Below are 26678 nucleotides of genomic sequence, written 5' to 3'. Positions count from 1 at the left end.
ACTATCTGAAATGATTAGAATGGAGTGAGTAGTTCACATCAGAAGTGTTGCAGAGACTCGAAAACTGTGAAGCCTGATGATGAAAGCAGGAGCTCATATCTTTAGCATTAACAATCAAAAGGATGACAACGGAATCACTCTCTCAGATGAGGTTATGCTTCAGCCACTATTATCTTTTGTCATTTGAAATCAGCATACAGCTTCGAAGGGAAAGAGGAAATGGAGGAGCGGTTGGTGGCCGCCTCAATCACTGACCTGTTGAAGACACCAAAGCCCACTTTTGCTTTTTACGAGTGCCATCCCCAGCTATGCTCCTCACACTCCACTTCGTAAGTGCCCCACTCATCTCTAACTTTTCCACCTCCTCATCGCCCCCCGTCATCTCCGCGCCACCACCGGCGCTTGGCGAGGAAGAAGAGAAGAACAAGTGCAGTGCAGCCATGGTTCCGATTCTGGTAGCTGCTGTTCAAGTGTTGGCCGGGCTGGTGGGGGTGTCAGAAGGGCAGGGGCTGGTCCCTGGTGTCATCATCTTCGGCGACTCGACCGTCGACGTCGGCAACAACAACCACCTCCTCAGTCTCGTCAAGGCCAACTTCCCCCCCTACGGCAGAGACTTTCCCCACCACTCACCAACCGGAAGGTTTTGCAATGGCAAGCTTGTCACCGACTTTGTTGGTATGCATCCGACTCTTCCTCTCCATTCTTTCTTTTCATTACTGCAAGTCTTTCTGTGAACTTTACATACACAATCTGCAGTCGAGGTCCTTGGATTCACGACACACCCACCGGCCTATCTCAGCAAGGAGGCTACAGGAAACAACCTCTTGAACGGTGCCAACTTCGCATCTGCGTCTTCTGGATACTTGGATGCTACAGCAAGTCTCTATGTGAGTGGCTTCCTGAATCCTTGTCATGTTGCAGAGGCCGGAATGATTAGGCGATGGCCGTGTCTTTTTGGCAGCAAGCAGTCTCTCTGACACGGCAGCTGCGATACTTCGGGCAGTACCAGGCGAAGGTGAAGAGCATCGCGGGGAAGGCGACCGCGACGGCGCTGATCGCGGATTCCATCTACGTGCTGAGCGCCGGAAGCAGCGACTTCCTTCAGAACTACTACATCAATCCCTTGCTCCGTGCGATTTATAGCCCGGATCAGTTCTCCGGCTTGCTGCTGCAGTCTTTTACCACCTTTGTTCAGGTCTCTTCTTGATGCTAAGATGAAAGCATTCACGTAGCCACATCTACTCCTTGTGGTTCCGTCTCTTCATGCAAACTATCGGAGATCACCTTCTTATGCAAAGAAAGCCGGTAGATCCTGTTATTGTTTTGATCTCTGGTTGCCAGCATTCACGATGAACTCCTCTATGGATCAGGAGCTGCACGACATGGGAGCAAGACGGATCGGGGTCACGTCGCTGCCACCGATCGGCTGTCTTCCTGCGGCCATCACGCTGTTCGGCGGCGGCGACGGCGACGCCTGCGTGGCGCGACTCAACGACGATGCGGTGGCCTTCAACGAGAAACTCGACGCAGCAGCTCGGGCCCTCAAAAGGAACCACGCCGACCTGAAGCTGGTCGTCTTCGACGTCTACGGCCCTCTGCTGAAGCTGATCCGCAACCCCGCAGACGGTGGTACGCATCTCCTCCTCCGCCCATTGCATGGTAGTTTCTTGGGCGCATGAAGGCGAATGACCTGTAAAGTTGTGGATGGCAAAGGTTTCTTGGAAGCACGGAGGGCGTGCTGCGGGACGGGGACGATCGAGACGTCGCTGCTGTGCAATGCAGCGTCCCCGGGAACATGCGGCAACGCCACGGGGTACGTGTTCTGGGACAGCTTCCATCCCTCGGAGGCGGCGAACAGCGTGTTGGCCGACGCCCTTATCATCCAAGGCATCGATCTCATCTTCTAATCTACTACTGTGTAATCTGGCTATCTATCTTTGCTTTCACATCATGATCATAAATTTCTCTTCGGAAGTGACTCCTCTCTCTCTCTCTCTCCGCCTAAAAATAAAGAAAGAAGCAGACGACCACATTGTCCAATTTCTCAGACGTTGAAGTTGCAACAAGATGACGGTGAGGTGTATGATGGATCACCATCATCACAAGTGACTACTAGGAATATAGTCTAGTGCCTCCTGCATCACGAACTGGTATAAAGAGGCCTAACCAAGATTTGATGATGGATGATAGGAGTCGGAGATGGTGACAAGGAAGTGACAAACAACTGACCATGCAGCCACTAATTCTGATTTATCGAACCTTACATCGGTTGGACTCAGTCAACCTTTTATCTGACACCTAAACTTATTACTTCGTATTCAAACTTGTAGCCCAATCAATCACTTTCACCGAGTTTGCAGATACTTCCAAGTAGCGAACACAAAGATGAGGAACAAAATCTAACATGTATTAGCATAAATATAGAAAGACAATGTTCAGTCCTAACATGTAGTAGCAATGTGAATGAATAACGAGTATGGGAATGAAAGGCGTTCAAAAGCCAGAAGAAATGGGATAAATGAGCATGACCACTTATACATACAGATCCCAGATGATAGTATTATCCATCACGTGGAAGATCCTGCTGACGGGCTTTATTTTTTGGATGAATATGCAAATTTGTTGATGTTGATGGGTGCAACAGTCCGCCTTCATTTAAAACAAAACAACAAAAAATGAGGATCATGCGGTGGAGATAATCTTAGAAACACATTCGGATGATTGTTCAGATGAAGCGTAGAAGACATACCTTGAAGAACATGTATTTTGTACATCTTTTAGCGGGGCACGAAGGCCACTTGCACGTGAACCTGATGAAGTGTATCTGTAGGACGAAATGAGCGCAACAAATTTTTCCATTGATTTCTCTGCTATACCAGTGTAGTTGTTCAGGTGCGAAATATTGCATCCAAATTTTCCGTTCTCCTGCATCTCTTTGCCTTTGTTGCTCGAATCAGAAGCTTCGCTATCTGCAGGATAAAAAAAACATCCAAGGGTAATGTAACACTTTTGAAATCAAAACATACATATTTCTCAAACAAATATTGAGGATTAGTTTCCTCCTCAGACCCAATTCACTAAAGGAACTTGAGATTGAAAAGAGCAGTAAGCTTAATGTTTTGATAAGCTGAAATGTTAACTCGCTTGAAAAAAAATGTTAACATAAATCACAATATGGAGTGACTGGTCAGAGCATCAACTAGTGATATTGAATGAAATAAGCAATGGAATGTTAAATGACATGCTCTTATGTTTTGAATGCCATAAAAAAGAAAATAGGTCCAGTTGCAAGTTCAGGGGTATATCTATTAGATCTAAGTGAAATCTCTAGCAACCCTAAAACATCTAAGGCCTTTATTCTGATATTTTAAAAAACATCTAAGCAATCAAGTTTTCAGCTTTCATAATATGATACATTTGGGATGAACCAAAAATCAGGATAAACACATGACAAGTGGTTGCAAGTTAAATAACTATCCACAAGGGTAGATTACATAGTCAATTAATACAAAGCATCAAATAAAAAGAGAGCCATTGCAGACCATAACTAAAGTCATATACTACTAATTTCTTTTCCATGAATTCATAATTAAAAAGATGAGAACAATACATGTAATATTTAATATAAGTCATACATGAATGTGCAATATATTTAAGATGTCATACAACAATAATATGCTGTAATGTCCCAACTAATAGTTATAAGATGGCTATTTACAATTTTTTAATACACATTAAAACAGAAGATATGAAAAATCAAAGCAAAAATTACTATATCATAGACCCATGCAAGATAGAATTGATAGAATCCTATGTCAGAATAATTTGTTTATGATTGCAAAGCCATTCCAAACCTTCTTCAAAATAAGTTGAAGTTGTCCGTGCATTCTTCGATCCTAGATCTCCCTGATTCATTAAAATGCATAAGCAAGAGAGCACTTAAAATAAAAGCTACTTAATCTAGGAACCACACAAAACAACAGACGAACACACCAGTTGCTTGTCACTGATATTGACTGGCTTTCTTTTCTTCATGCCACTTTTTAGACATGCATTTCCACATGATGCACCATTAGGCACAGGACAATCACAAGAAGTGCAATCGTAATTTTCATTATTCACATTGGTGCCATCATTTTGGTTCTCAGGATCATTGTCATCCGATAGTTTATGCCTAAAATATGAGCTCTTGACGATGACTTTTCTTTTTGTCGACTTTGTCGTGACATCGACATCCACCATTTGAAGTTTAAAGTCATATTCCTTGTGTGATGTCAAAAATGGTTTACATGTTTCATTCTTCAGCTCTGGCAATAAGGAAGAACATTGCAGATCCTTAAGGTCACCTGTTATGGTTCAGACACAGGAAAAAGTTTTTCATGATTTCTATAATGGTGGCAGATAAAATTTTTCATACTTACTATTCAAAGGTAGCCTGCTAACTTTCTGGCTGTGATTGGTAGACTTATCTTCCATCTGAAAAGAAGAAAGAGTTATGTATTCTTCACGAGAGACTGTAAATGAACTTTAATATTATTTCCAATACTTTTGTTGTATCTCCTACACAATCCTCTGCGGGCAGACTATCATTAGTAGTGCTTGCATTGACTGGGGCACGTGCTGCATGATTATTGATACAAGTAACCTCTTCTGCTGAACCAAGTGATTCAGAATCATATTTTTCTGAACTTGGAGAATCAGAGTCCATCACCACCAACTCTTTTGGCATGACTTTGGGGGCTCTGAATTTCCGTCTTGCTTCAAGTGACGCTAGACCTTTACTTTGTTAAAGAATTGGAAAAGAATGCTAAACATCTATAGCATGCCTCACTTAAGTAAAAAGAAATGAAAACAAACATACCATAGCAGCTTTAAGAATAAACTGGATGATAGAGCCTTGGTCGATGATGTTTCTTGAAATTGATGACCACTAATGCAAAATGAATTACTGTAATAATGATTTCTTAACTAGATCAGTCAATGATGAATGAGAACAATGTTTTAAGGGGAGAAGAAAGAAATAGTAAAACATTTTGGCTTCTTAAAGCCTAAGAATGAGAACAGGCAACAGCATTGATCACATATAGTAAATAAAAGGAGAACAGGTCAAGATGAAACTACTCATAATTTCCTTTAAAAATTTTATTGCACTCGCAAGAAAACATGCCAAAGATGATTTATCTTTGATAATAAGAAAATTGCAGATGCCCATTTAAAGTTCACAACATTATCTTTGATAATCTTACAATTCTTCTACTATCAGAAATAACAAAGGAAAACATTAAAAAAAATCAGAAAGTTTCCAGACTGCTCCGAGAATTCGGATAAAGTAAATGGAGAAAGAATGTGTTTTATCCTGAAGTATAGAAACAAGAAAGTTGGATCACAACGTCTTAAAGTATAAAACCCAATTTCTTTTACTCGAATATTATTCATTTTCATAAGCTATATCCAGCTATTGTTGGCTACATATAGGAGATCATGATGTATGGCTAAAGAAAAGTAAAGATATTATAGCAATCTGCTAATCTAACTAAATATGAACTAGCAATTAAGTGATGCACAAAGAGCATTCATTTGTGATGCTAATTATGGATTCAGTAATGGAATATTTAAGTTTGTCAAAATCATTTGGATACAGAAGTAATTGGTCAATAAATTTTTCTGGACAGGCAAATCTAGCTTTTTCCTTCCACTTGATGGTACAGATTCTTTTTCTAAGCAATTTCTACCAAGCATCAATTGTCTGCATGTGTCCTTTCCCTGCAACCATAAATCGAGAAATAATCAATGAATACATCATCTGGAAAAAGATAAGTGGAATAATTTGGCCAATTAGGAAAAAAGAAGTCATGGGAAAATATATGCAAAACAACAACAAATAAAATGGATCTAGAAAGAACATACTTTCTAGTTCCTGTTAATAGTATAATTATGCACAACTATCAAGAAAATACTAATATAGCATCCTCTACTAGTCAAAACACCACAAGATAACCATAAAAAGAAGAGCATTAGTTAATGCTGCTTAAGAGGGGAACTGCTGACAATCTGTTGTGATAATATGTCTACTACTTGATGGAACATGTAAATGTAGCATCAGTTAAACATGTAATGTATATGGTCTTCAGCAATAAGTTGAAGCTGCAGGCCCAAAGGTTTGACGTCAATATTAAAGTTTTGATTACAAGAAACATTGAGTGTGTTTGTTACATAAGTTTTATCAATTGTTATTTATTCGATAATTAGAGAAGCATCTCATCTAAGTGTGCAGGGTGACTACAAATCTAAAAATCACATGAATTGAAGTCTCAGTTATTGCACCAAGAGTGGAAAAATAGACATGGGAAATCTGGTTTTCATGTTTAGAGATATATGCTTGTAAGGTATTAAGATGTTTTAAGATATTTTGAAGACATGATAGACTTGTGGAATGCTAATCAGAAGCATCTTTATCATCTATAACACCCTGGAATAATGGGAGTATACCTAGCTAATGAAGGCTCCAGTAATTCATATAATCCTAATGGACTCAATATGGAACAAACAACTTGGATATGGTGGTTAAATGTATGAAATCAAAGTGATTGTCAAAATATGACTAAGGTACCTCTTTGATTGCCTATAAATTATTTCGGTCAAGGAGTAAATTGTAAAGAATTCTATCTCATCCATTTCAGCATTCCTTAATCAGATCACCAACTAACAAAAACAATCTGAAAATTTGTAAAGGAATATGAGAATAAGCTTATTAGTAATGAACTAAGTTTGGAAATTGATTTTTCTTGAATTCAAATGGAGGTAATCCCTTATGTACCCGAATACTTCAAGTAAATGGAGAGAAACTAAAATCATATAAATAAGAGCATTAGTTAGAGACTATCCAGTTTATGAGATGGTTGCATGTAGATAGGCTTAAACAAGATTTTCTTTTGTAAAAGGCAAATGGTGAAGGCGAATTTTGATGTCAGGACCTTGTGGTAATTTGATAGTCTTTACCAAGCAAGCTAGTAGCACCTTCTAAAATATCTTGGCTGAGGTTTCGAAGCCTCAATTTTGGTAAGTAGATACGGCCTAAATAGGATTACCCATACTATGTCATGCTGACCAAACACCCTTTAAGGTTAATTAACCAAACAACCTTTGAGGACATGTAGCCATTAGAATAATGGCTAATCCTCCCATGTTCTATGAATGGAGCTCTTCAAGAACTCTCTTTTGTTTTTCATGAACTAAAAATTGAGCATATTCTTGAGCTTCTACGTTTTCAGATATAAAGCTAATCAAAAGAAGGAAAATGCAGGAGAAAGATACTAATGGGTTACAAAATCAAAGATATTTTCATCAAAGTTCAACTTAATTTTGCAAGAGATATGTAATGCTTAAATAGGCTAAGGGCTGATAGATATCAGAATTTACATAACTAATATCCCAAAAAATTGAAGAATATGCTAATATCAGCAGATCAGGTTCAACTAGAAGAACCTGGAATGGCATCTTCGTTAATGGATCAATGTCTCCTTGTGCTATTTCCTTAGCTATACCTTGTGGTAACCATGTAAATTCAGTCAAGGAAAGCTACCATCATTTCAAAGGAAAAAAGGATATAGCATGGCATGTATAGTAAAAACATAAGTAGCAGATGAAGGATATGGGCCCAGAAAATCCAAATCTTCAAAAACACCATGAGGTATGTCCGTCAAATGAACAATGTCTTCTTTTGCCGGATCATAAACTCTCTGATGCTGAAATGCCCAGATCGCTTTTCCGAATGATTCCTCAAAAAGTGGTGGGATAGAAACAGCACTATACCTTAAGTGCTTAATTACCTGAATGAACAAGATATCTTATTCAAAATATAACTGAAGGTCAAAACATTCATCAAAAATCAAGAATTAGTACATGATCAAGTTAACAGTAAATTATGGACGAAGGAAGAGAAAATGTTTCATGAAGGTAAAACAAGGATGGCAAATATGTGATTCAGTATATCACTACATAGACAAACATGACATTAATGATGCAAACTTAAGCTACATGAACCCTACAGGTAAAATCCTCTAAATATGGGGAAAAAAGTCCTCTGGATATGAGGAAAAACCTAAAAAATGAGAAAATGAAAAAGGTGAGCAAGTGAAAGAGTTAGATGTTCTACTACTCAAATTGAGTAGCCAAATGCTGAAAAGAAAGCTATTCTGAAATTGCATTATTCGACTTCCAGCTTACTATTCTACCGATATGATGGCCCTTACTCCATAAGTTTTGACTGGTCAGGCACCAAGAAACCAGTTTAAATTAAACAGTATAATGGCTGACGATTACCAAATTAAATAATTGAACTAAAATCATGATAAAATAAATTTACAGTTGGTGTTACATGCTTAAGGTAAAACTATAGTATAACATGTGATTGCACAAACTAGATTTAAACAATTCAGAGCTTATCAAAAAATTGAAAACTAGAGTACAAAATAGTGAAAGATAGTGCTATAGAAAACAATAAGATGAGGACAGCTATATATTCCATTGATGTAAATCATCATCTTTCCGATTGCAGTGCCTAATATGATGCATATAATTTTAACTTACCTTATCGTAGCTCTTAAGCCTCTTGACGAGTGCATGGGCCCTTTTCAAGCCCATGCCAGGCAGTGATGGTAGATAGTCACAACCACTAAAAATGCACATCTCAAGTAGCATCCGATTGGTGAATCCGGTTAAATCAAGCTCCTTATTTTTTCCCAAACGTAAACTTTGAAACTCGACTCCCTGGCCAAATTTGTCCATTTTGAAGATAATCTGAATAAGGTACTTGAAAAGTTAATATCTTAAAAGAAACAAGGTACTACAGAGAAATAAATAAAAAGATAACAAAATGATTAAGATATACATTTTTAAAGCCAACTGGTAGAAAGTCTTTTAACATATACTCACTCTTGAACAACCAAAGGGTATCAAGTCTGAGTCTTCAGTGATGACAGCATCAACAAGGCTATTTATGGACAAGAATGTCATCTGAGCATCAGCTTCATAAGGTGCCACAATGTAATCAACATGTTCTTGTTTCAAAACCTGCAATAGTACATCTCAAAAGTTATTAGATTTAGACAAAGTTGCTTGTCAGTGATGATGGCGTCAGTCAACAAATTATGCATGGAAAAAAGACATTATTAAGAGAATATAGGGAGTTTATCTCATAGCATGGGCAAGGAGTTCAGGAATGTTGGATCTAGAAGTAACCCAAAAAAAAAAAAATCCTACCTGGATTAGTTCAAATGCAACCAAAGGTGAAATATCAACAGCTTTTTGGTAGCACTCATAAGCAGCAGAAGAATTACCCAATGTCTCATGTTCCATTGCTCGTGCAAGATTTTCCTTCCTGGTCCTGAATTCATTTCATTTAGTTAGCTATCATGCATGACATTTTGTGTAATATATCTAAGACCATAAGAACCAGCATATTCCAGCAAAACATATTGACATTTGACATCCCTCACTAAGATGAAGTCTCATATCAACTTTCATTCTTCTCAAATATGAAGCTGAAGCATATTACCAATCACAGTCGGTACCTTGAACGCTTGGTCTCTTGTTCAATCTTCATCGGTAGAATACCACCATCAAAAACAAGAATAGGTTTGACACCATGATGCTTCAACAAATTTACTCTATGCATACAATAGTCGATATGCCTAGAATTCCACATATAAGTTAGTCGCACTTAAAGGATATCATATCATTGAGAACTTAACAAGTTTCTTGCAAAACAATTGTAGAAGGTTGTAGCCATATGAAAAAATAAGAGCAAACATCATTATTAAATCTCATGTTTTGAGTAAACATGCATGCTTCAGAATACTGCTCCGTAGGTGCCCAGCAAAAAAATATAAATCTAAAATCACTAGCTCAATTATTAGGATCAGAATTGAAGTCAAGAGGACATATCTGACAAAAAAATAATGCATTTTTGCATATATTGACTGCCTCAAGTTGACTGATAACTTGCACAAAGATAGAATGAGAAAAGGAAAAGCATTTTGAATGCAAAATGTAATAGACATATTTCAAAATGTGATTAACATTAAAAATAAGGAACGACAAAAGAAGCTTGAAACAAGTAAATCTAGTAGCATGAGTGAAGGAAAGTAAAGCCTACATATATTCTTAAGAGAAAAGGACAACTTTAGTCTCAAAGGACAATTATCAAGCTCGTAAGAGATTGGAAAAAAAGTATGTTTACAATCACAAGAAATGAAATTCTCACAAGAATGATCAAGGCAGAGTTTATCAAAGATTTGACGAGCCAGTCTGCTTAACTATTGGTTTCCTGAAAATATGATTAGACAGACAATCCACTAAAATACACAACATACAGTCCTTCAAAGCAGACCTAAAATGCCACAGCAAAATTACATCTTTCGTTAAGAAAGTTGATACGGTTAAATGAGAGGCAACAGAATCAGTTGACTACTAGTGCATTTACACTTCAAGAATATAGTTTTAAAACTTAGCATCACCAAAAGCAACTGCATCGAGCAATGCACAGAACATAACTATGGAAATCCATAGCATCAGGACCAATGATAGTACTTTAAACCAAGGTTTGAAATTTCGTACCGTACCGGAGTTTCGACGATCTCTCGGTACGGTACGGAACGGTATACCGCTCGGTATACCGAGCGGTATACCGAGTGATATATGTATATATATATTATATATATATATATATATATATATTTTATTGGCCGACGTCGCATCGCCTCGGCGACGTCGCTTTTTCCTTCCCCACACGGGGCGACGTCGCCGAGGCGACGTTTATTTAAATTATATATATATATATATATATATATATATATATATATATATATATATATATATATATATATATATATATATATATATATATATATAGCGACGTCGCCGAAAAAGGCGACGTCGTGTCGCCTCGGCGACGTCGCCGAAAAGGCGGTGCGTTACCGCCCGTTACCGAATGGTACCGGGCGGTAACGGTCAAAATTTCGACCGTTACCGCCCGATATTACCCGTAACGGCCGATACGGGATAATTTTTGCGTGTACCGCCCGGTAGGGGGCGGTCCGCGTACCGGTCGCCTCTCGGACCGGTACGTACCGCCCGTACCGGGCGGTACGATTCGGTAAGTAAAACCTTGCTTTAAACCAATTGAAACATACCATTCTTTTGAAATTTTTCATCGCAAAAGCGGGACATAAGAGGTAGGTTGCCACAAGAAACTAAGATTTTTAAAGCTATCCCAAGAAAAAGAAGCACTTAATATAGAACAAATTAATGGTCAACTATAAAGCCAAAATCAACTTCGGAGTGACAATGAGATCACAGAATTAACCTAGCTAATTTCAAACTCCATTAGTCCATTACAAGTATCTCTCAGTCGTCAGCAAATCTACACTTACAGGAAAATCATATGTATAGGATGCCAAGGGACAATATTTGCAAACCGTAGAAAATGTCCATGGACAACATAAGATGTTAGATTAGATGAATTTTCAAGGGCGATATCATGATCATGTCTGCCCGAAGATAAATCAAGAGTATCATCGAAAAAATGTATGACGATAATGATTTCAGCTGATGACAGAACAATGTATAATGCCCCAGAATTTGGGTAAAATGACAAGCTTACATGAAGATGCACCAAGCTGAAAATTTAAAGTCCAAACGAAATCCTGGTAATTAAACAGCAGTCGTCATCTTTATGAAGAATACAAAGTGGAATGGCGGCAAGAGATGGAAACTTCCATGAAATTGTTCAGGGAAAATTAGAAAAAGAAGGAAAAAGAATCGTGAACCAAGACTCAAGAAAAGAAAAAAAGACCATGAATGTCAGATCATTTTTTTCCCGAGTTCTTGTCTTTGTCCCCTTTGCTCTTCATAAGGTTTCTCTGGAGGAGAAAATAAAATGAAAACGACGACAGGAGAACAGAAACACAAAATGCCGTTTTTGTAAAGAAATATCAAGAAAGAGAAAAAAGAAACCTCTGTCGAAACCAATAGGAAGAAAAGAAAATGGATCGACAGTGGCGTAATAACAAAAAAGAAGAATCTTTCTTCTCAAAATGGGCAATGAGAGCCTCCATAATTACATATCTAGAAGAGTATTTTCCTTCGGGCGAAAAAGAACAGTAGAAGGAAATGGGTTTAGGAGTACTTCGAGGTTGGGAGGCCTTTGCAGAGCTGGGTGGCGCAGGAGAAGGCGCCCTTGTGGAGCCAGGAATAGGCGTCCACCGCCACCGTCTGGCCTCGGAGCTCCTCCACATGGATAGGCGCCATGATCGACTTCAGCAAGGGAAGCAGCCCTTGGATCCCCATCGCTCCTCGTCCGCCGTCGCAGCCAAACCGATCGCGTCTACCCTCTCGACCTCGCCGTCTCTGCCACTTCTTTCCTCTCGCTTGGCTCGAAGCTTCCCAGTTCGTCCTCCAAGAAAAGGAAAGAAAGATCGAAAAACCGAGTGTTCGATGAGAGAAGAGGCGGGAAATGAAAAGCCTGTCTATGTCACGTGACATTCACGTGTTCTTATTGTTCTTGTTCTATTTCAGTTGACGATCATTATAAAATTATACTTTATAAACAAAACATATATATATATATATATATAATCTTATTGGAAAAGAAAAGAAAAACTTGTCATTATTGCTTTAAATTGTGTAACTATTTTATTTAGATGATTGAAATAATATATATATATATATATATATATATTAGTCTATAATTATATATATAGAATCATATCCAAATCAAAGCTTGTCATCACATTGCTCGTGCGTGCGACTACTGCAACAAGTTACAACCTTTTGGTAGCATGTTGTTCTCTAACAAAAACTACTATCTTCTTATTCTCCTCTTGTATATGTAGCTTATGCTGCAGATTGCAAGCTTCAAAGGACGGCTTTAATGTCCTTGCATCCATCTTCCGGCTCTGGAGTGCCCTTGTAGCGGTAGAGATGCGCGCAGACCATGAAATATAGCAGATTGCCTACTCCCAAGGCGGCGATCAGGTAGTAGTAGTAGTCTACCTTGCCGACGTTGATGTCGTCGTCCAGCCAACTGGCTCGGCCTGGTCCTCCGGTTCTCTTTTGGACGAAGGCGATGAGAAAGGAGCTCAGGTAGCTCGCACCCGCCAGGCTGCAGTGGAAGAGCGACCCTGCCAACGTCTGCATGTGCTCCGGGAACTGCCGGTTGTAGAACTCCACCTGCCCGACCGCGTTGAAGGCCTCGGCGACGCCCATCAGGCAGAGTTGCGGCGCGAGCCACATCGCCGAGAGGGGGGAGCTCCCGTCCGCGCCGCCGTGGGCTAGAGCTGAGTCCCTCCTCTTCTTCTCCACTAAACCGGCCACCACCATGGACAGTATGGCGATGGCCATCCCGGCGCCTTGCCTCTGTAGGAGTGTGATCCCGCCCTCGACCCCGGTGATGCTCGTGGCCATGGGAACGAGGATTTGGTCGTAGACAGGGATGAAGAGGACTATGGCCATCAAGCAGATGATGCCCAGGGAGCCAGGAGGGATCTGAAAGCTCGGGCAGAGATGGCGGTCCATTTTCATGGACTGGAGAGCCGCCAGAGTCCACTGTTGTGTCAGGGCGACGAAGCAGATGATGCCGGAGGCCCAGATGGGCACGATGCGCATCAGGCATTTCACCTCCTCGATCTGCTGCACACTGCACAGTTTCCAGGGATCTGCAGAGCGACCGTCTTCCTTCATGTCGCCCTCACATACTATAGCAGCCTTGTTCAAGAACCTGCAAAGAAGTACCAACCGATCGCATCTAATGGAGAACGCCGTTTCCATTGCATGTTCAGAAGGGGGCTTTATACCTGAACTGAAGTGTCAGGGGAAGCTTCATCACCACGGTGCTCTTCCTAGCATGGTTGCCGTACAACAGCGTCTCCTGTTCCGCCGCATCGTTTGGTGCAGGCAATCGAAGCTTACGCTTTCTGAACGCGGCGACGAGGACCTGCACGACGCCGGAGAAGACACTGCCCTCCGGCGGCACGAACACGTAAAGCCTGATCCCGGCGAAGAAGAAGATGATGGCGAGGAGCATCAGCGCCGTTGGAATGCCAAACCCCAGCGGCCAGCTGACACTGTCTTGGATGTAGACGACGGCTGTCATGGCCACCACCGTTGCGCCGGTCGAGATGGAGTAGTACCAGTTGAAAAAACTGTTGAGGCCGCGCCGCCCTTGCTCTGTGCTGCGATCAAATTGGTCGACGCCGAAAGGTAGGCTGCAGGGGCGAACGCCGCCGGCGCCGAGGACTAGGAGGGCCAGGGACAAGAATAGTATGGCCAAATGGACGCCGGAGGGACCCAAGGGTTGCCCGGATTCCTCATCTACCGGTGGCCGGAGTTGAGGAACTGCTGCCGTCAAAGTCAGCACTACCATTCCCTGCAGCAATCATCGGATCGATCAAATAAGATTCCATGTCTAAATCACCGAAATACTTCTTAATTATTATTCGCTACTTTTTGTCGAACACAAATCCCATTGCTGTCGAAAGAAAAAATATTATCAGCAAAATTTCCAATAATTATTTATTCTCAGAAATAATAAAATAATAAAATAAATTCCTCAAAGAAAACCTTAATTTTTTTATTACTTTTAAATTTATTCCCATAAAACGTCTATTCATTATTAAAAGATTATATTTATTATCCACAGTCACCGGCAACAATTTTTCGGGCCCAAATAAATATCTATACATTAATGTTGCTCCTGCACCAACGGGCTTTGGACGTGAAACATGTGGCGTTGTAGAAAAGATCTTAAGATCATTAATGCCTTCGACAAGAGGTAGGAAGGGAAGGGGACGAGAAGCTAACAGAAGGTAAATAAGTTTGAACCGAAGGATAGATCTGTAGCAGATGGAGTCCTACCACTTCGTGAATACTGAGTACTAGTCATTACCCTGTAATTGAGGGCATTCAATAATTGAGGTTCAAACTCCCAAACAAGGACACCGCGGGCAATGTCCGGTGTACGGTTCATTGGATCTCCCTATCCAAGGAAACGAGAGAGAGAGGTGTGTTCATGGAGAGAATGCCGATCCAAGTGATTCAGTTTATTGCATTGCGGATGAATTCATCTCGAGTCTGCTGCATTCTCGCATTCATGGTCGATGCAGCTCGTAATGTTCAGCAATCAGTGAAGGATTGGAGGAGGAGAAGGGAGAGAGGAGGAGGCATGCACCAGGAAGGTGGTCACCGAGGCGTAGGTGAGGGTGCGGAACCGGCCCCAGTAGGCGTCGGAGACGAAGGCGCCGAGGAGCGGCGCGGCGTTGCTGGTGCCGGAGAAGATGTTGCACAAGTTTGCGGCCGCCATCTGCCTCATGCCGTACTGCTCCACCAGGTACACAATGAAGTTGGCCGTCAGGCCGTAGGTCGCCACCCGCTCGAACGCCTCGTTCCCTGGCGGCATGCAAGTTTAATTTCATGTACACGCAAGCAGAAAGAAGTGAGGAAGAAGAGTTCCGGTACGTGCCTATGATGAACGGCATCGACTTCCATCCTCCAGGCTTCCTCTCTTCTCGGCCGGTCTCGTCGGAGGCGGCTCCGGCACCGTCGAGAAGCAGTGGGTTGTGATCCATGGAACTGTCAGTCCGACTGCTCTTGCTCGACCTCTTCCATAGCCTCACTCCGGCATTTATGCTAGAGAGAGAGAGAGAGAGAGAGAGGAAGTGCCGATTGAGGCAGTCATTAATGAGTTACCGAGGTTGAAGCCGGGGTTACATTTAACCTGCATTTAATCTTCTAAATTTCCACTTGCCAGTGCAAATGATTCCATGCTGCGATAATAATTTGTGGAGGAAAGATTCTTTTGTCCGATCTGTACAGATATCAGAGGTAGCGCGAGAGCAGCACTAGTATCCAAAGATGTGAAATGACAAGAGAAAGAACAGATGTGGCCGGTCCGGCAGGAGAGACAAGGAACAGTGAAGTGTTTGTCTCTAAGTTGAAGCAGAATCATCTCTAAAAAATAATCCTCAAGATAAGAAGAAAAGCCTCTAAAATTTTGAATTGATCTATAATGATTTGAGAGCTCTTCTGTGGTCTCAATCAACTTGCTCTCATGTAACTCATATCTCTTCACCTTGGGAATCAGCAAGTCATGTCCCTTGGAGCCTTTAAATCGGCAAGTCATATCACAAGGCAAAGATCTGGTGATATGTATATGTTTGGTTTTATGTAGCAAGTCATCTGCCTTGGAGTCTTAAATCAATTTGCTTCATGCAAAGGTCATGTTTGTTTTGCTTTCATGAAGCAAGTCATGTATCTTGTGGTAGATGATGCACAATCTCTTATTTACTTTCATGCTCATCTTTCCTCGCTTTAGGAAGACTTAGAAACATATATTTACTATCATGCAGCAAGGAAGACCTGTAACATGCATTTTGATTCCATGCACCAACTCAATATAATCTCTTATTCTGCTTTCATGCAGCAGCTCATAATTCTTATGAACTCTTAAACAGTCTCAAATCACTTTGCTTCGTGCACATCTCTCTCTCTCTCTCTCTCACTTACATATGTTTGCTTGCATGCAGCAAGTCATGCGTTTAAGTGCTCAGGTTGGTAGGTGTCCTAACTATATTTAAATTAATGTATTAAAATTTAATTAAATTTAATTTTTTTTTAAAATAAATTAAAATTTATTCCTATAAATATATACTGAGTCTCAATATTTTTATTAAAAAAAAGATAAATCACTTAAGAAGATGCTCATAAGAATGATCTTAGGAGTTTTAAGAAACAGTAGAGAGAGATTTGATGTTTATGTAAGAGGTGAATAAGGTAGATCGTACTCGAGTTAGGATAATTCAAAAGTTTTATAATTGATTTCATATATTATAAAATTAATTTTCTTGATAAATGAGATTTATCGAATGTTAATCTTGGTTAACTTTTTAATATGATTTTGATCGTCGATATGAGTATTATCTTTTAGTTTTGATAATTTTTCTCCCTCCCAACAAAGTGGTATCATAGCCTAAAAAATCGATTGGCCAAAGATTTAATAAGGATAAGTTATGAAAATTTGATGAAATATGAATCAAAATTATTTTCCCTTTAGGAGATACAAAAGTGAACAAAAATACGCGAGAGATTATTGGGATCGGTATATATTTTAGAATTCCTGAAATTAGTATTCAAATGGGATAAGAAATCATAATACAAGAAAAAATTTATGTGACAAAAAGGAAACTTAATAATTAGGGTTTGGTTATTCTATAAATATTTCATGTATTTATGGATTTTGACGAGGGATAGCAAGATATATGGAATATTTTTTGTATTATTAGATTTTTCTTTAGCCTGATATTTTATATTGATTATAAAGAGGGGAGATAAAATAATATATATTTTGCATAATTTATGTGAGATGGTTTATAAGGAAATCATGTTTAAGTAGTGATATTTTTAATTTTTGATAATTGATAAATATGATAACATATATGGTGAGATATTAATTGCTCGAGCTATAGGTCGACGAGGAAGATTTTTTGATAATAATAAATCATAAAGTGATATGTTAGAGATCAAAAGTCAGATGTTCAGTGTTATATATATATATATATATATATATATATATTATCGATGAGTGTATTTTTATCATGAACATATCTTTATAATATTTGCTCACGATGCAAAAAAATGAAGATTGATATTCATAATTTTCAAAATAGATTTTCAAAAACAAAAATCATTTTTTATCCCATTTTGATTAAATTTGTTGTTTGTTTAGAGGTAATCGCATCACATGGTGGAGCCCACAATTATCAACCAATAGTCGTTTCCCAGTCGGTGGTTCCCACGTCGGCCCGTAAACGGGTGCCACGTGGTCGACCGTCTACGTGCTGACGTGTGTGTACACGGCGTTTCCTCTTTGATCCGTTACGGCACGAATCAACTCGTATCCTTCCACCCTTTCACTGTAAAATAATAATTTTTCCCCCAACAGCTCCACCAGCCTTCCTTTTCTTCCCCTCTCTCTCCGCACGCCGTCCCACTCCGCGGCCACCGGCTTCACTTCTCTCCACCAGGCCATTCACGATGCTCCTTCTGGCGGCGATCTAATCGTGCCCGCGATCCCCACGATGCCTCCTTTTCCCTCCCTATCGCGGCGATTGTAGGGGGATCTGTTCCTTGTATTTGGCCGTGGATTGGGGATCGGACTTGAGAATTGTTGGAGTTTGTTGGCGGGTGGGGAGGGATCTGATCGGTTGGGTTTAGATCGCGGGGATGGCTTCGGCGAAGTCGTCTCGATCTAGGGCTTCGGCCCCGTCTGGGCAGGTCGCCGCTGGAGTGCCCCATGCGAATGGGGGCGGCGCCGGGCAGGAGGCTGGGGTCCAGCTCGCCGACAAGCTGAAGATCTTCAAGACCGATAATTTCGACCCCGATGCCTACGTGCAGTCGAAATGCCAGAGCATGAACGAAAAGGTCCGGTGTTTTCTTTGTTAGAATTCGGTGCCGTTGGTTCTTTAAGCAAATTTCACCCTGAATATTTCCTTTCTTTCAAATAGTCTTTTGTTTGCATTATCTTTCATTTGATTGGCCATATCGATCTATGAGGTGCTGCCGTTGTGGATTTGCATGGTCCCTAAGAGGCTATGTTGTTGTTGGGGGATGGTGAATGATTCTGACTCACCTTTTTTTCGAACTTATTAAGTTTTCCCTGTGCGTCCATCACAATTCTTCACCAACCAACTAGTTTATTATCGAATGTATTATTCTTTCGGCCAAAAGCTTTTAGCAGAATGGATATTTCTGGATGCATTAACTGGTTATGATTTTACTTGCCTGATTGGTTGATTAAGGAGGAAAATGATGACCCTAAATGAATTGTCTTATTAATTGAAGAAAATCCTTCTTCTTTTGAAGGCCTATCTCTTGTATGGTATTGCATGATTCCATTATGAAAGAACTTCCAGGTTCGTGTCAATGATTTTGATCAAGTTCCCTTGGGTCTCCCCCTCTCTCTTTTGAATCATTAATTTGAATAATCTTTAGAGCCATTTAACTTGCCGAGCGTTAGTTGGTGAAATGCATTTCTCATTTTCCACAAGCATTAATATGTGCATCCTTACCCTTACAAGTACATAGGCTGTTTTTGTGACCTCGGTCACCTAGGTCACAAACGGTTGCATGGCACCATTACATGGATTTAGGATTCTAAATTGTGGTTGTTTATTAGCTTATGCATGTAGTTCAACAAGAAGCACGTGCTTGTTGGTCACAGTGCCTCACAAGCTCTTGCCCTTGATCTCCTCCACATTCTCTTTCTTTTTGTCCCTGGCTCTTCTATCCTTCCTTCCAATTTTTTTAAAACAAAAAATTACTGTTGTATAATATAATCAAGCATTATAAGCTCTATATGGTGTGTCTAAGCTATTACTTTCTTTTCATAGATTCTTGTTATTATTTGGTAATTGAAAATTTCCCTTTGAAGTAAATTCTACTGGAGTCTTAGTCGAAAGTAATTTAATTAAAGCTTGTTTAAGCATATATAATACAATATGATTTCTTACTTGTTCTATTACTCTATGAAGGAAATAAAACAACTATGCAATTATTTACAAGATTTAAAGAGGGCTTCTGCAGAAGAAATGCGTAAAAGTGTCTATGCAAACTATGCGGCATTTATAAGGTGAGTTATAATATTCGTTATTTTCATTATATTGTATTGTTTTTTCATGGAACCTATCAACTGGAATCATACCACTAGTTGCAAGATTAAGTTTCTTTTTATATTCTCACTGTTGCTTTAAAAATAATGAATGTTCTTTTCCTTAGCAACTTGTAATGTATGGGTCTTCTTGCTTGGGCAATGACATTTGAATATCTGTATAGTTCTTTGTTTTTCTTCTTATTTTGAAAGTGAAGAGTTTCGGAAGTTCATGGTGTTGAAGAAAAGGAATGTTGACAGAAATAATTGAACTTTATGATCTGCTGGTGCAATAGTCTTGACTATAGCAAAATGATTATGATGCCTAGTGGGGAAGCCATCGAATGAACCTTACATATGGATTAGCCACTGTTTTTCTTCTAAAAGTCAATCATGAGCAAAACCTTCTTCTTTAGTGAATATTTATATATCAATTTCAAGGTTATTATTTAGATGGTTTATTCCATATTACGAGACCATGTAGAATACTGGCATTAGGTAGACACATAAGGAAACAGAGAAAATGGAAATAAATACTAACCCGAGTTTTAGGTGGTGCGATTTAAAACTGGAAATATAATGCAGCGAAAATCAGAAAGGAACTTAAGGAATATATCAAATTGGCAGGAAAAATTATTAGAATCATGTAAAATATATGTTCTTTTTGTCATGGTTCATCTTATTGGTTCGTACCAGTGTACCGACCGACCGTTATTATAGTACTTATTGAGCCGTACTGATATATCAACAGATGGTATGGTGGGGCATACTGACAGACTAGTATGTACTGCCCATATCGATCCTCTGTCAAACCAGTATATACCACCCGTACTGAGCCGTATGCTGCGGTATGGTGAACCTTGCTTTTTGTTTTGTGTTGTTGAGTTCGTTTTGCTTCCTTGATGTGTGCTTTACCTGATTATACAACACGAACAAGTTATAAGTATTGATGCAAACTCTTTGTGCGTTTAACATGCCAAATACAGAACATCAAAGGAAATATCAGATCTGGAAGGCGAGCTTTTGTCTATAAAGAATCTTTTAGGAGCTCAGACAGGTTTAATTCATGGTTTAGCTGAAGGTGTTAACATTGATTCCCTGTCTGCTGGTTCTGAGAGCATAAGAGAAAATGACATCTCAAATGTGGAAGACCGAGAACCTTCAGATCTAGAAAAATGGGTAGAGGAGTTTCCCGATATGCTGGAAGTTCTGCTGGCTGAAAGGAGAGTTGATGAAGCTTTGGATGCTCTGGATGAAGCAGAACATCTAGTTATAGATGCAAAACAAAAGCAAACTGTGGGTACTGCTGAACTTTCATCATTGCAGAATGCTATTTCTGAACATCGTCAGAAGTTAGCTGATCAACTTGCTGAGGCTGCTTGTCAATCTTCTACCCACGGTGTTGAACTTCGTGCTGCCGCTGCTGCTCTCAAAAGACTTGGCGATGGTCCACGGGCTCACAGTTTGCTGCTTAGTGCTCATTACCAGAGGCTTCAGTACAATATGCAAGTTATTCATCCTACTAGTACTTCATATGGAGGAGCATATACTGCTGCTCTGTCACAGCAAGTATTTTCTGCCATTGGTCAGGCTCTGAACGACTCTCAATCTGTCTTTGGGGATGAGTATGCATCAGAACTGGTCATATGGTCTACAAAGCGAGCAGAGGCCTTTTCACATCTTGTAAAGAGGCATGCATTAGCTTCATCGGCAGCAGCTGGAGGGTTACGAGCTGCTGCAGAATGTGTGCAAATAGCCATTGGACATTGTTCCATGCTTGAAGCTCGTGGGAGATTGTCACTTTCCTCTGTTCTTCTGAAACTATTTAGGCCTAGTGTTGAGCAAGCATTAAATGCTAATTTAAAAAGAATTGAAGAGAGTACTGCTGCCTTAGCAGCTGCAGATGATTGGGTACTTACTTATCCACCTACAGGTGCACGCACATCAAATAGAATATCTTCTACAGTTGTGGGTATCCAACCCAAACTTTCAAGCAGTGCACATCGCTTCTATTCAATGGTTCAGGTGACTTATATTTACACTGGGATTAGTGATTTTCCAAGTTTCTTCTTTTCATGTCAGTTTAATTTTGTTTGACTTTGCACGATGATATGGTTTTTGAGTACGTATGATATGGTTTCAACTTTCAAGATTATTTACACATGAACAAGCAAAAGCTAATATATATGTTTATACTCTATACCTACAGAGAGATATAGAGTGCTCACCTTCCTTTTAGTTTCTGATGGTCCAATTTATTTCTGTTTCTGAACAACTGAAAAATTGGAGTTATTAGAAATAACTCTTTGGATTACATCTCTCTCTCTCCATTCTTCCCTGCCCTTCCACTCCCCCCTTCTCTCTCCCCCCCCCCCCCCCCCCCCTTCATGCCATTTTCTCAATAATATATGGTGATGTTGCTTGTAGTATGGGTGTTTCTTTATACTTTATAATATTGGCTCTTTTTTTGTCTTTCCCGACTTAAAGTAATCATCATGTGTTAGAAATTCTTAGCTGTTATCTTAATTGTACATTTTGTTAATACATAAGGTTTCCTAGTAAATTACATATCTTCTTCCGTTACATGACGTACACTGGTGTACCTCTATGAATATGGTGTCATACTGGAGCATTCTGCATTTATGCAGACACAATTTGAATGTAGCCGTCTGCAATACTGCAAGTTGAGTCTTATAATGGGTAATGTTATGTGAATTTGTTAATTCATGCACGAACAGAATTGATCCTAAATGAACTGATCTATTACCTTTAATATTATATTGCTCTGATTGTCTGAACATGAAGGCAAATGAGAAGGCAGACCGAGAGAATAGGAACAAAGGGAAGAGGTGAGATTTAGGTATTGAGTGCACTTTATATTCCAAATCTGGTGAATCAAATGGTTGTTCTCTTATTATATTGCTCGCCATTGTTTGACAAATTTATCGTTTTTACTAATATTATTAGTGCATAAACAATTATACGTGCCTTAATATTACTATATCGAATGTTTCTATTATTGGTCAAACTGGTATGTGTTATTAGTGGTTCAACCAAGATCCAATATCCCATCATAAAACTCAGTACCAGTCTATATTTTTCATTATTCTTTTGTGGTGCCAAGCTATACAGGTTGGTGTACTGGTTGGTATACCAGTATCCTACCAGTTTGAAAGGTGTTGAATCCAGTATTTGACAAAAATTTAAAACTTGAATCCATTTACCATTAAGATAGATTATTATTTAAAATAATCCATCCCAGTTTAGTAGACTGACATGTACAAGAAGCAAACAGATACTTTCAATTTATTTTAAATGATGTATATTATATTTCTTCCTTCTGTGTGATGGCTATGTTGTTCTGTGGGTATTATGCTGCACACGCCAGCCAGAGGTTGCACTAAGCTAAGCTGGGATTGGGGGAACAACATTCTGTTTTCTGAATCAACTATCTATGCCCTGGTCTATAAGGCCTGGTGCATAATAGACAAGATACTAGTAGTTGGCATGTTGATGCATGCAAAGGACATGAGGAAAGTAGCATCATATTGTCTGGTGCCATATGAAAAATAATCAGATCGAACCATTTCATCAACTTTATTTGTGGTGTGCATTCTATTAGATGATTTAAGTATGTTTCATGGTTATGACTCCATCAAACTAGATGCAGTAGGATTAGTCCAGACTTGCTATTATATTTCTCGCTTTTCCATTAAATTATATGTAAAATCATATATTCATGTTCATCTGTTCATAGTTGATTTCAAATAAATTTGCAGGATTTCTTTGAGGATGTAGGGCCACTTTTAAGCATGCAACTAGGGGGTTCCACCGTGGATGGTCTTTTAAAGGTCTTCAATTCATATATCGGTCTTCTGATAAACGCATTGCCAAGTTCAATAGAGGAGGAAGCAAATTTGGATGGTCCAGTAAACAAACTTGTTCGAATAGCAGAGACTGAAACACAACAATTAGGTTTATTAGCAAATGCATCTCTATTGGCAGAGGAGTTGCTCCCTCGAGCAGCAATGAAGCTTTCACCAATGTATCAGGCTGGTGGAATGGATGATTCTCGTAGACGAGGCTCAGATAGAAACACTCGTGTGCCAGAGCAAAGAGAATGGAAAAAAAAGCTGCAGCGATCTGTTGACAAGCTGCGAGATAGCTTTTGTAGGCAGCATGCACTTGATCTTATATTCACAGAAGATGGTGATAATAATCTAAGTGCAGAAATGTATATAAGCATGGATTTAAATTCTGACGAGCTAGAGTGGGCTCCTTCTCCAATATTTCAGGTATCTTAACCAGAATGTTTAGACATTTATTATGGGAGATGTTTCTTCCATTTTCAAGGTTACACTTGGATCCTTTTTTGGTTACGTAAACTTGCTCTATAGAATTTGCTTCAAGAAATATGGATGATTCCATCATTTTTTTATGTTTGGTTTATCAAACAATCCAATTCTGGATTACATTTGATGTTTTTTTTTCTTCAAAAATCCAAGTAATGTTGCATTGCATTACATCATGTAATACTTGAACAATACTTATCCTGTATTACTATATGCCACTGAAGGTACTTTGCTGCATGACAAAGTAATTCCTTTACAAGAGTCACAAATGTTGCTTCTTTCCATGTAGTGATTTCTGATTTTAAAACCCTCAATTTCAGCTTGTTAGTTATTTTTCCAAAAGATCAGTAATATTTTAGTTCACTTAATAAAATAAGATCACAAATTATATAGAAAATTATTTGGAGAAAATAAAGCATAAACAATCATAAAAGTTTATTGGATGTTTTTTGGAATGGAATTAACATGGTTTCAAATGCCTTGTTATACTGATTGAACCATACCTGTCTAATAGTATCCTGATATACCACTGAATTGACCATTTTGGTTGATACTGACATATTAAACATTTTTAATCTTTTGTTAATGTACCAAGGCATACCATATATTACCAGTTAATATGTACCTAACAGATGAGATTACGATATGTGCATTAGTATCGGTTACTAAAACTTGATCACTCATGTAAGTTATCTTTTACTGTATCACCTATTCTCATGGTTTAATGAGAGAGAATGATGGATTAGATATTTGTGATTTTTAGTTAGTAAGTTGGTGAAGCTTGTATTAAAGTATCTAAAATTTGCACTTGGTTGTAAAAGAGTCCTTCACAGGCTGATGTGCACCTGGTTATAAAATTGGTAGCTTATACATGTTTCTCTTCAGGCTGGTTTTCCAAAAATCTAAAAGCTCCTAACTACTGTATTTGCTTAGGAACTATATGCCAAATTGAATCGAATGGCAAGCGTTGCCTCAGATATGTTTGTTGGTAGGGAAAGATTTGCTACCTTGTTGATGATGAGACTCACAGAGACAGTCATACTATGGCTTTCAGAAGATCAGAGCTTCTGGGAGGAAATTGAAGAGGGAGACAGACCTTTGGGTCCCCTTGGCCTTCAGCAGGTCTTGATCCTGTTTTCCTTAACATATATTTTGTATTACTATGGACAATCAGAAACTTCTTATCTTCTATTACTTTTTAATGTCGACTTGTTTTTCCTTTCCTGCAGTTTTATCTAGATATGCAATTTATAATTCTTTTTGGAAAAGGCCGTTTCTTGTCTCGAAATGTGCATCAAGTTGTTATCGACATCATTGAAAGAGCTATGGCTGCATTTTCTGCAACTGGAATGGATCCAGATAGGTGAGTTATCTAGTGACTGCAGCACTGGTACAAGTATTTTTCTTGTTTTTGCTCTTTTTTTTTCCTGTTACTCTATGTATAAACTGTTAGAGGGTCATATTTTACATTTGTTAAGCATATATTTATCCTGTATGTGATAAATTTTATTTTGGTGATGGCTAACTAATTTCCATTTACTATATGTAATCCTACTATGGTAGTTTTACCAGCAACACTAAATTGAAACATCTTGATCAAGAGAGAGGTTCTCGATGCAATTGGTGAGGAAAAAGAATGAAAAAAAAGGACTCGATGAATGGCCAATGTACAAGATCAACATAATGTTCAGCATGGTCTCTGATACCAAATTTTCCAACCTTACGATACTGGCCTAGAGGCGTTTCAACCATACCAAACAGTGCCAATGTGCCAACTATACCAATTCGTATGTACCGGTATGGGTGTCAATATCTAAAACCTGTGTCTAGGCCCATCAGGAAGTCAGTTAAGGATGCCAGCAGTAGTAATTGAAGTATTTTAATAGTTAAACATAGGTGCTAGAAAAGTAAAGATATGTTCAATTCAGTTTGGCCCTAACTCCCTCCAAAAACTAACGTATAATACAATTCCTATGTTTAACTATTATGAGGAATTTAAGTTCATAAAACCCTTTTGAATAACAAATTGTTAAATGGGTTCCAGTGTGGTTGATGGTCTCAGACATCCTTCTCTATTGTAGATAGCATGCAATGGCCTCATATTCCTAGTTTTATATACAACATGCATTTCATAAAGTTGTTCCTAAGATTGCTTTTAGGCCTTGTTTGGTCAAGCTAACATCTGAGTTTCATGCAGTACTCTTCCAAACGATGACTGGTTCTTTGAAGTTGCTCAAGAAACTATAAGTAGGATAAGCGGTAGAACAAGGGTTGGCAATGGAGAGAGAGAAACAAACAGCCCAACTGCATCCATCTCGGCACAATCCATATCGTCATTCAGATCTCATGGGAGCTTGTAGCGTGCATCTTTTCTTGCAGACAGGTTCTTGTATAATAAGCAGCATTGCGCTCTGTGTGTTTGTCTTAGATGATTATGGTTTATGTCAGCAAGTCATCTAATTTTTGGAGTTTGCATATGTATTTATTGCTTTTTCTTATACAGTCCAAAGTCCAGCTTGTACCATTCTTTTCACTCATTCATTCATTCATTTTCCGTCATGAGAGGACAAGTGGAATGTGTTGGCTGCGCACTATAATGCTCCCCATAGTTCTATTTGCTTCTGGAT

General features: G+C 39.1%; 4 protein-coding genes across 5 annotated transcripts; 2 read left to right on the top strand and 2 right to left on the bottom strand.

Annotated features, from left to right (window-relative positions):
* Window positions 1-158: 158 nt before the first annotated feature.
* LOC135631881 (GDSL esterase/lipase At5g03810-like) lies at window positions 159-1978 on the top strand. 2 transcript variants are annotated; one of them, XM_065139943.1, is made up of 5 exons: window positions 159-675; window positions 757-887; window positions 962-1195; window positions 1371-1629; window positions 1699-1978. In XM_065139943.1, the coding sequence occupies exons 1-5, from the start codon at window positions 309-311 to the stop codon at window positions 1905-1907; spliced, it is 1200 nt and encodes a 399-aa protein (XP_064996015.1). In that variant the 5' UTR covers window positions 159-308; the 3' UTR covers window positions 1908-1978. The 2 variants fall into 2 exon arrangements, with proteins under 2 accessions (XP_064996015.1, XP_064996016.1); XM_065139944.1 differs by having other exon boundaries at window positions 171-675; window positions 1714-1978.
* A 408-nt stretch (window positions 1979-2386) lies between these two features.
* On the bottom strand, window positions 2387-12460 carry LOC135630911 (exonuclease 1-like). Its single transcript, XM_065138211.1, has 14 exons — window positions 12188-12460; window positions 9573-9692; window positions 9262-9385; window positions 8935-9072; window positions 8590-8799; window positions 7654-7829; window positions 7486-7558; window positions 5640-5763; window positions 4547-4776; window positions 4422-4476; window positions 3994-4346; window positions 3855-3906; window positions 2750-2969; window positions 2387-2649 (listed from the first exon to the last, which is right to left on the bottom strand). The coding sequence occupies exons 1-14, from the start codon at window positions 12346-12348 to the stop codon at window positions 2595-2597; spliced, it is 2091 nt and encodes a 696-aa protein (XP_064994283.1). The 5' UTR covers window positions 12349-12460; the 3' UTR covers window positions 2387-2594.
* Window positions 12461-12768: 308 nt separating this feature from the next.
* LOC103975713 (protein NRT1/ PTR FAMILY 2.13-like) lies at window positions 12769-15681 on the bottom strand. Its single transcript, XM_009390767.3, has 4 exons — window positions 15518-15681; window positions 15227-15444; window positions 13854-14425; window positions 12769-13777 (listed from the first exon to the last, which is right to left on the bottom strand). The coding sequence occupies exons 1-4, from the start codon at window positions 15621-15623 to the stop codon at window positions 12916-12918; spliced, it is 1758 nt and encodes a 585-aa protein (XP_009389042.2). The 5' UTR covers window positions 15624-15681; the 3' UTR covers window positions 12769-12915.
* A 2303-nt stretch (window positions 15682-17984) lies between these two features.
* Window positions 17985-26673, top strand: LOC135631315 (exocyst complex component EXO84B-like). Its single transcript, XM_065138874.1, has 7 exons — window positions 17985-18474; window positions 19584-19681; window positions 20686-21724; window positions 23479-23994; window positions 24985-25173; window positions 25281-25414; window positions 26249-26673. The coding sequence occupies exons 1-7, from the start codon at window positions 18277-18279 to the stop codon at window positions 26409-26411; spliced, it is 2337 nt and encodes a 778-aa protein (XP_064994946.1). The 5' UTR covers window positions 17985-18276; the 3' UTR covers window positions 26412-26673.
* Window positions 26674-26678: the final 5 nt, after the last annotated feature.

The sequence above is a fragment of the Musa acuminata genome, chromosome BXJ3-2, assembly GCF_036884655.1.
Source record: "Musa acuminata AAA Group cultivar baxijiao chromosome BXJ3-2, Cavendish_Baxijiao_AAA, whole genome shotgun sequence".
NCBI classification, from domain to species: Eukaryota; Viridiplantae; Streptophyta; class Magnoliopsida; order Zingiberales; family Musaceae; genus Musa; species Musa acuminata.
Note: the sequence above shows the minus strand (reverse complement) of the source record. Positions and strands in the feature narration are given on the sequence as shown.

Bases quoted from the DNA above. Each gene is read 5' to 3' on its own strand.
- LOC135631881 (XM_065139943.1), top strand. From the start codon at position 309: ATGCTCCTCACACTCCACTTCGTAAGTGCCCCACTCATCTCTAACTTT. The intron at 676-756 runs GTATGCATCCGA...CACAATCTGCAG, and splicing joins GCTTGTCACCGACTTTGTTG to TCGAGGTCCTTGGATTCACG. The intron at 888-961 runs GTGAGTGGCTTC...TCTTTTTGGCAG, and splicing joins ATGCTACAGCAAGTCTCTAT to CAAGCAGTCTCTCTGACACG.
- LOC135630911 (XM_065138211.1), bottom strand. From the start codon at position 12,348: ATGGGGATCCAAGGGCTGCTTCCCTTGCTGAAGTCGATCATGGCGCCT. The intron at 5,764-7,485 runs GTTCTTCTAGTT...TTATGGTTGCAG, and splicing joins TAACGAAGATGCCATTCCAG to GGAAAGGACACATGCAGACA. The intron at 4,477-4,546 runs GTATTGGAAATA...TCTTCTTTTCAG, and splicing joins GTGTAGGAGATACAACAAAA to ATGGAAGATAAGTCTACCAA.
- LOC103975713 (XM_009390767.3), bottom strand. From the start codon at position 15,623: ATGGATCACAACCCACTGCTTCTCGACGGTGCCGGAGCCGCCTCCGAC. The intron at 15,445-15,517 runs GCACGTACCGGA...GCATGCCGCCAG, and splicing joins GTCGATGCCGTTCATCATAG to GGAACGAGGCGTTCGAGCGG. The intron at 13,778-13,853 runs GTATAAAGCCCC...ACTTCTTTGCAG, and splicing joins CCCCTGACACTTCAGTTCAG to GTTCTTGAACAAGGCTGCTA.
- LOC135631315 (XM_065138874.1), top strand. From the start codon at position 18,277: ATGGCTTCGGCGAAGTCGTCTCGATCTAGGGCTTCGGCCCCGTCTGGG. The intron at 23,995-24,984 runs GTATCTTAACCA...GTATTTGCTTAG, and splicing joins CTCCTTCTCCAATATTTCAG to GAACTATATGCCAAATTGAA. The intron at 25,174-25,280 runs GTCTTGATCCTG...CCTTTCCTGCAG, and splicing joins GTCCCCTTGGCCTTCAGCAG to TTTTATCTAGATATGCAATT.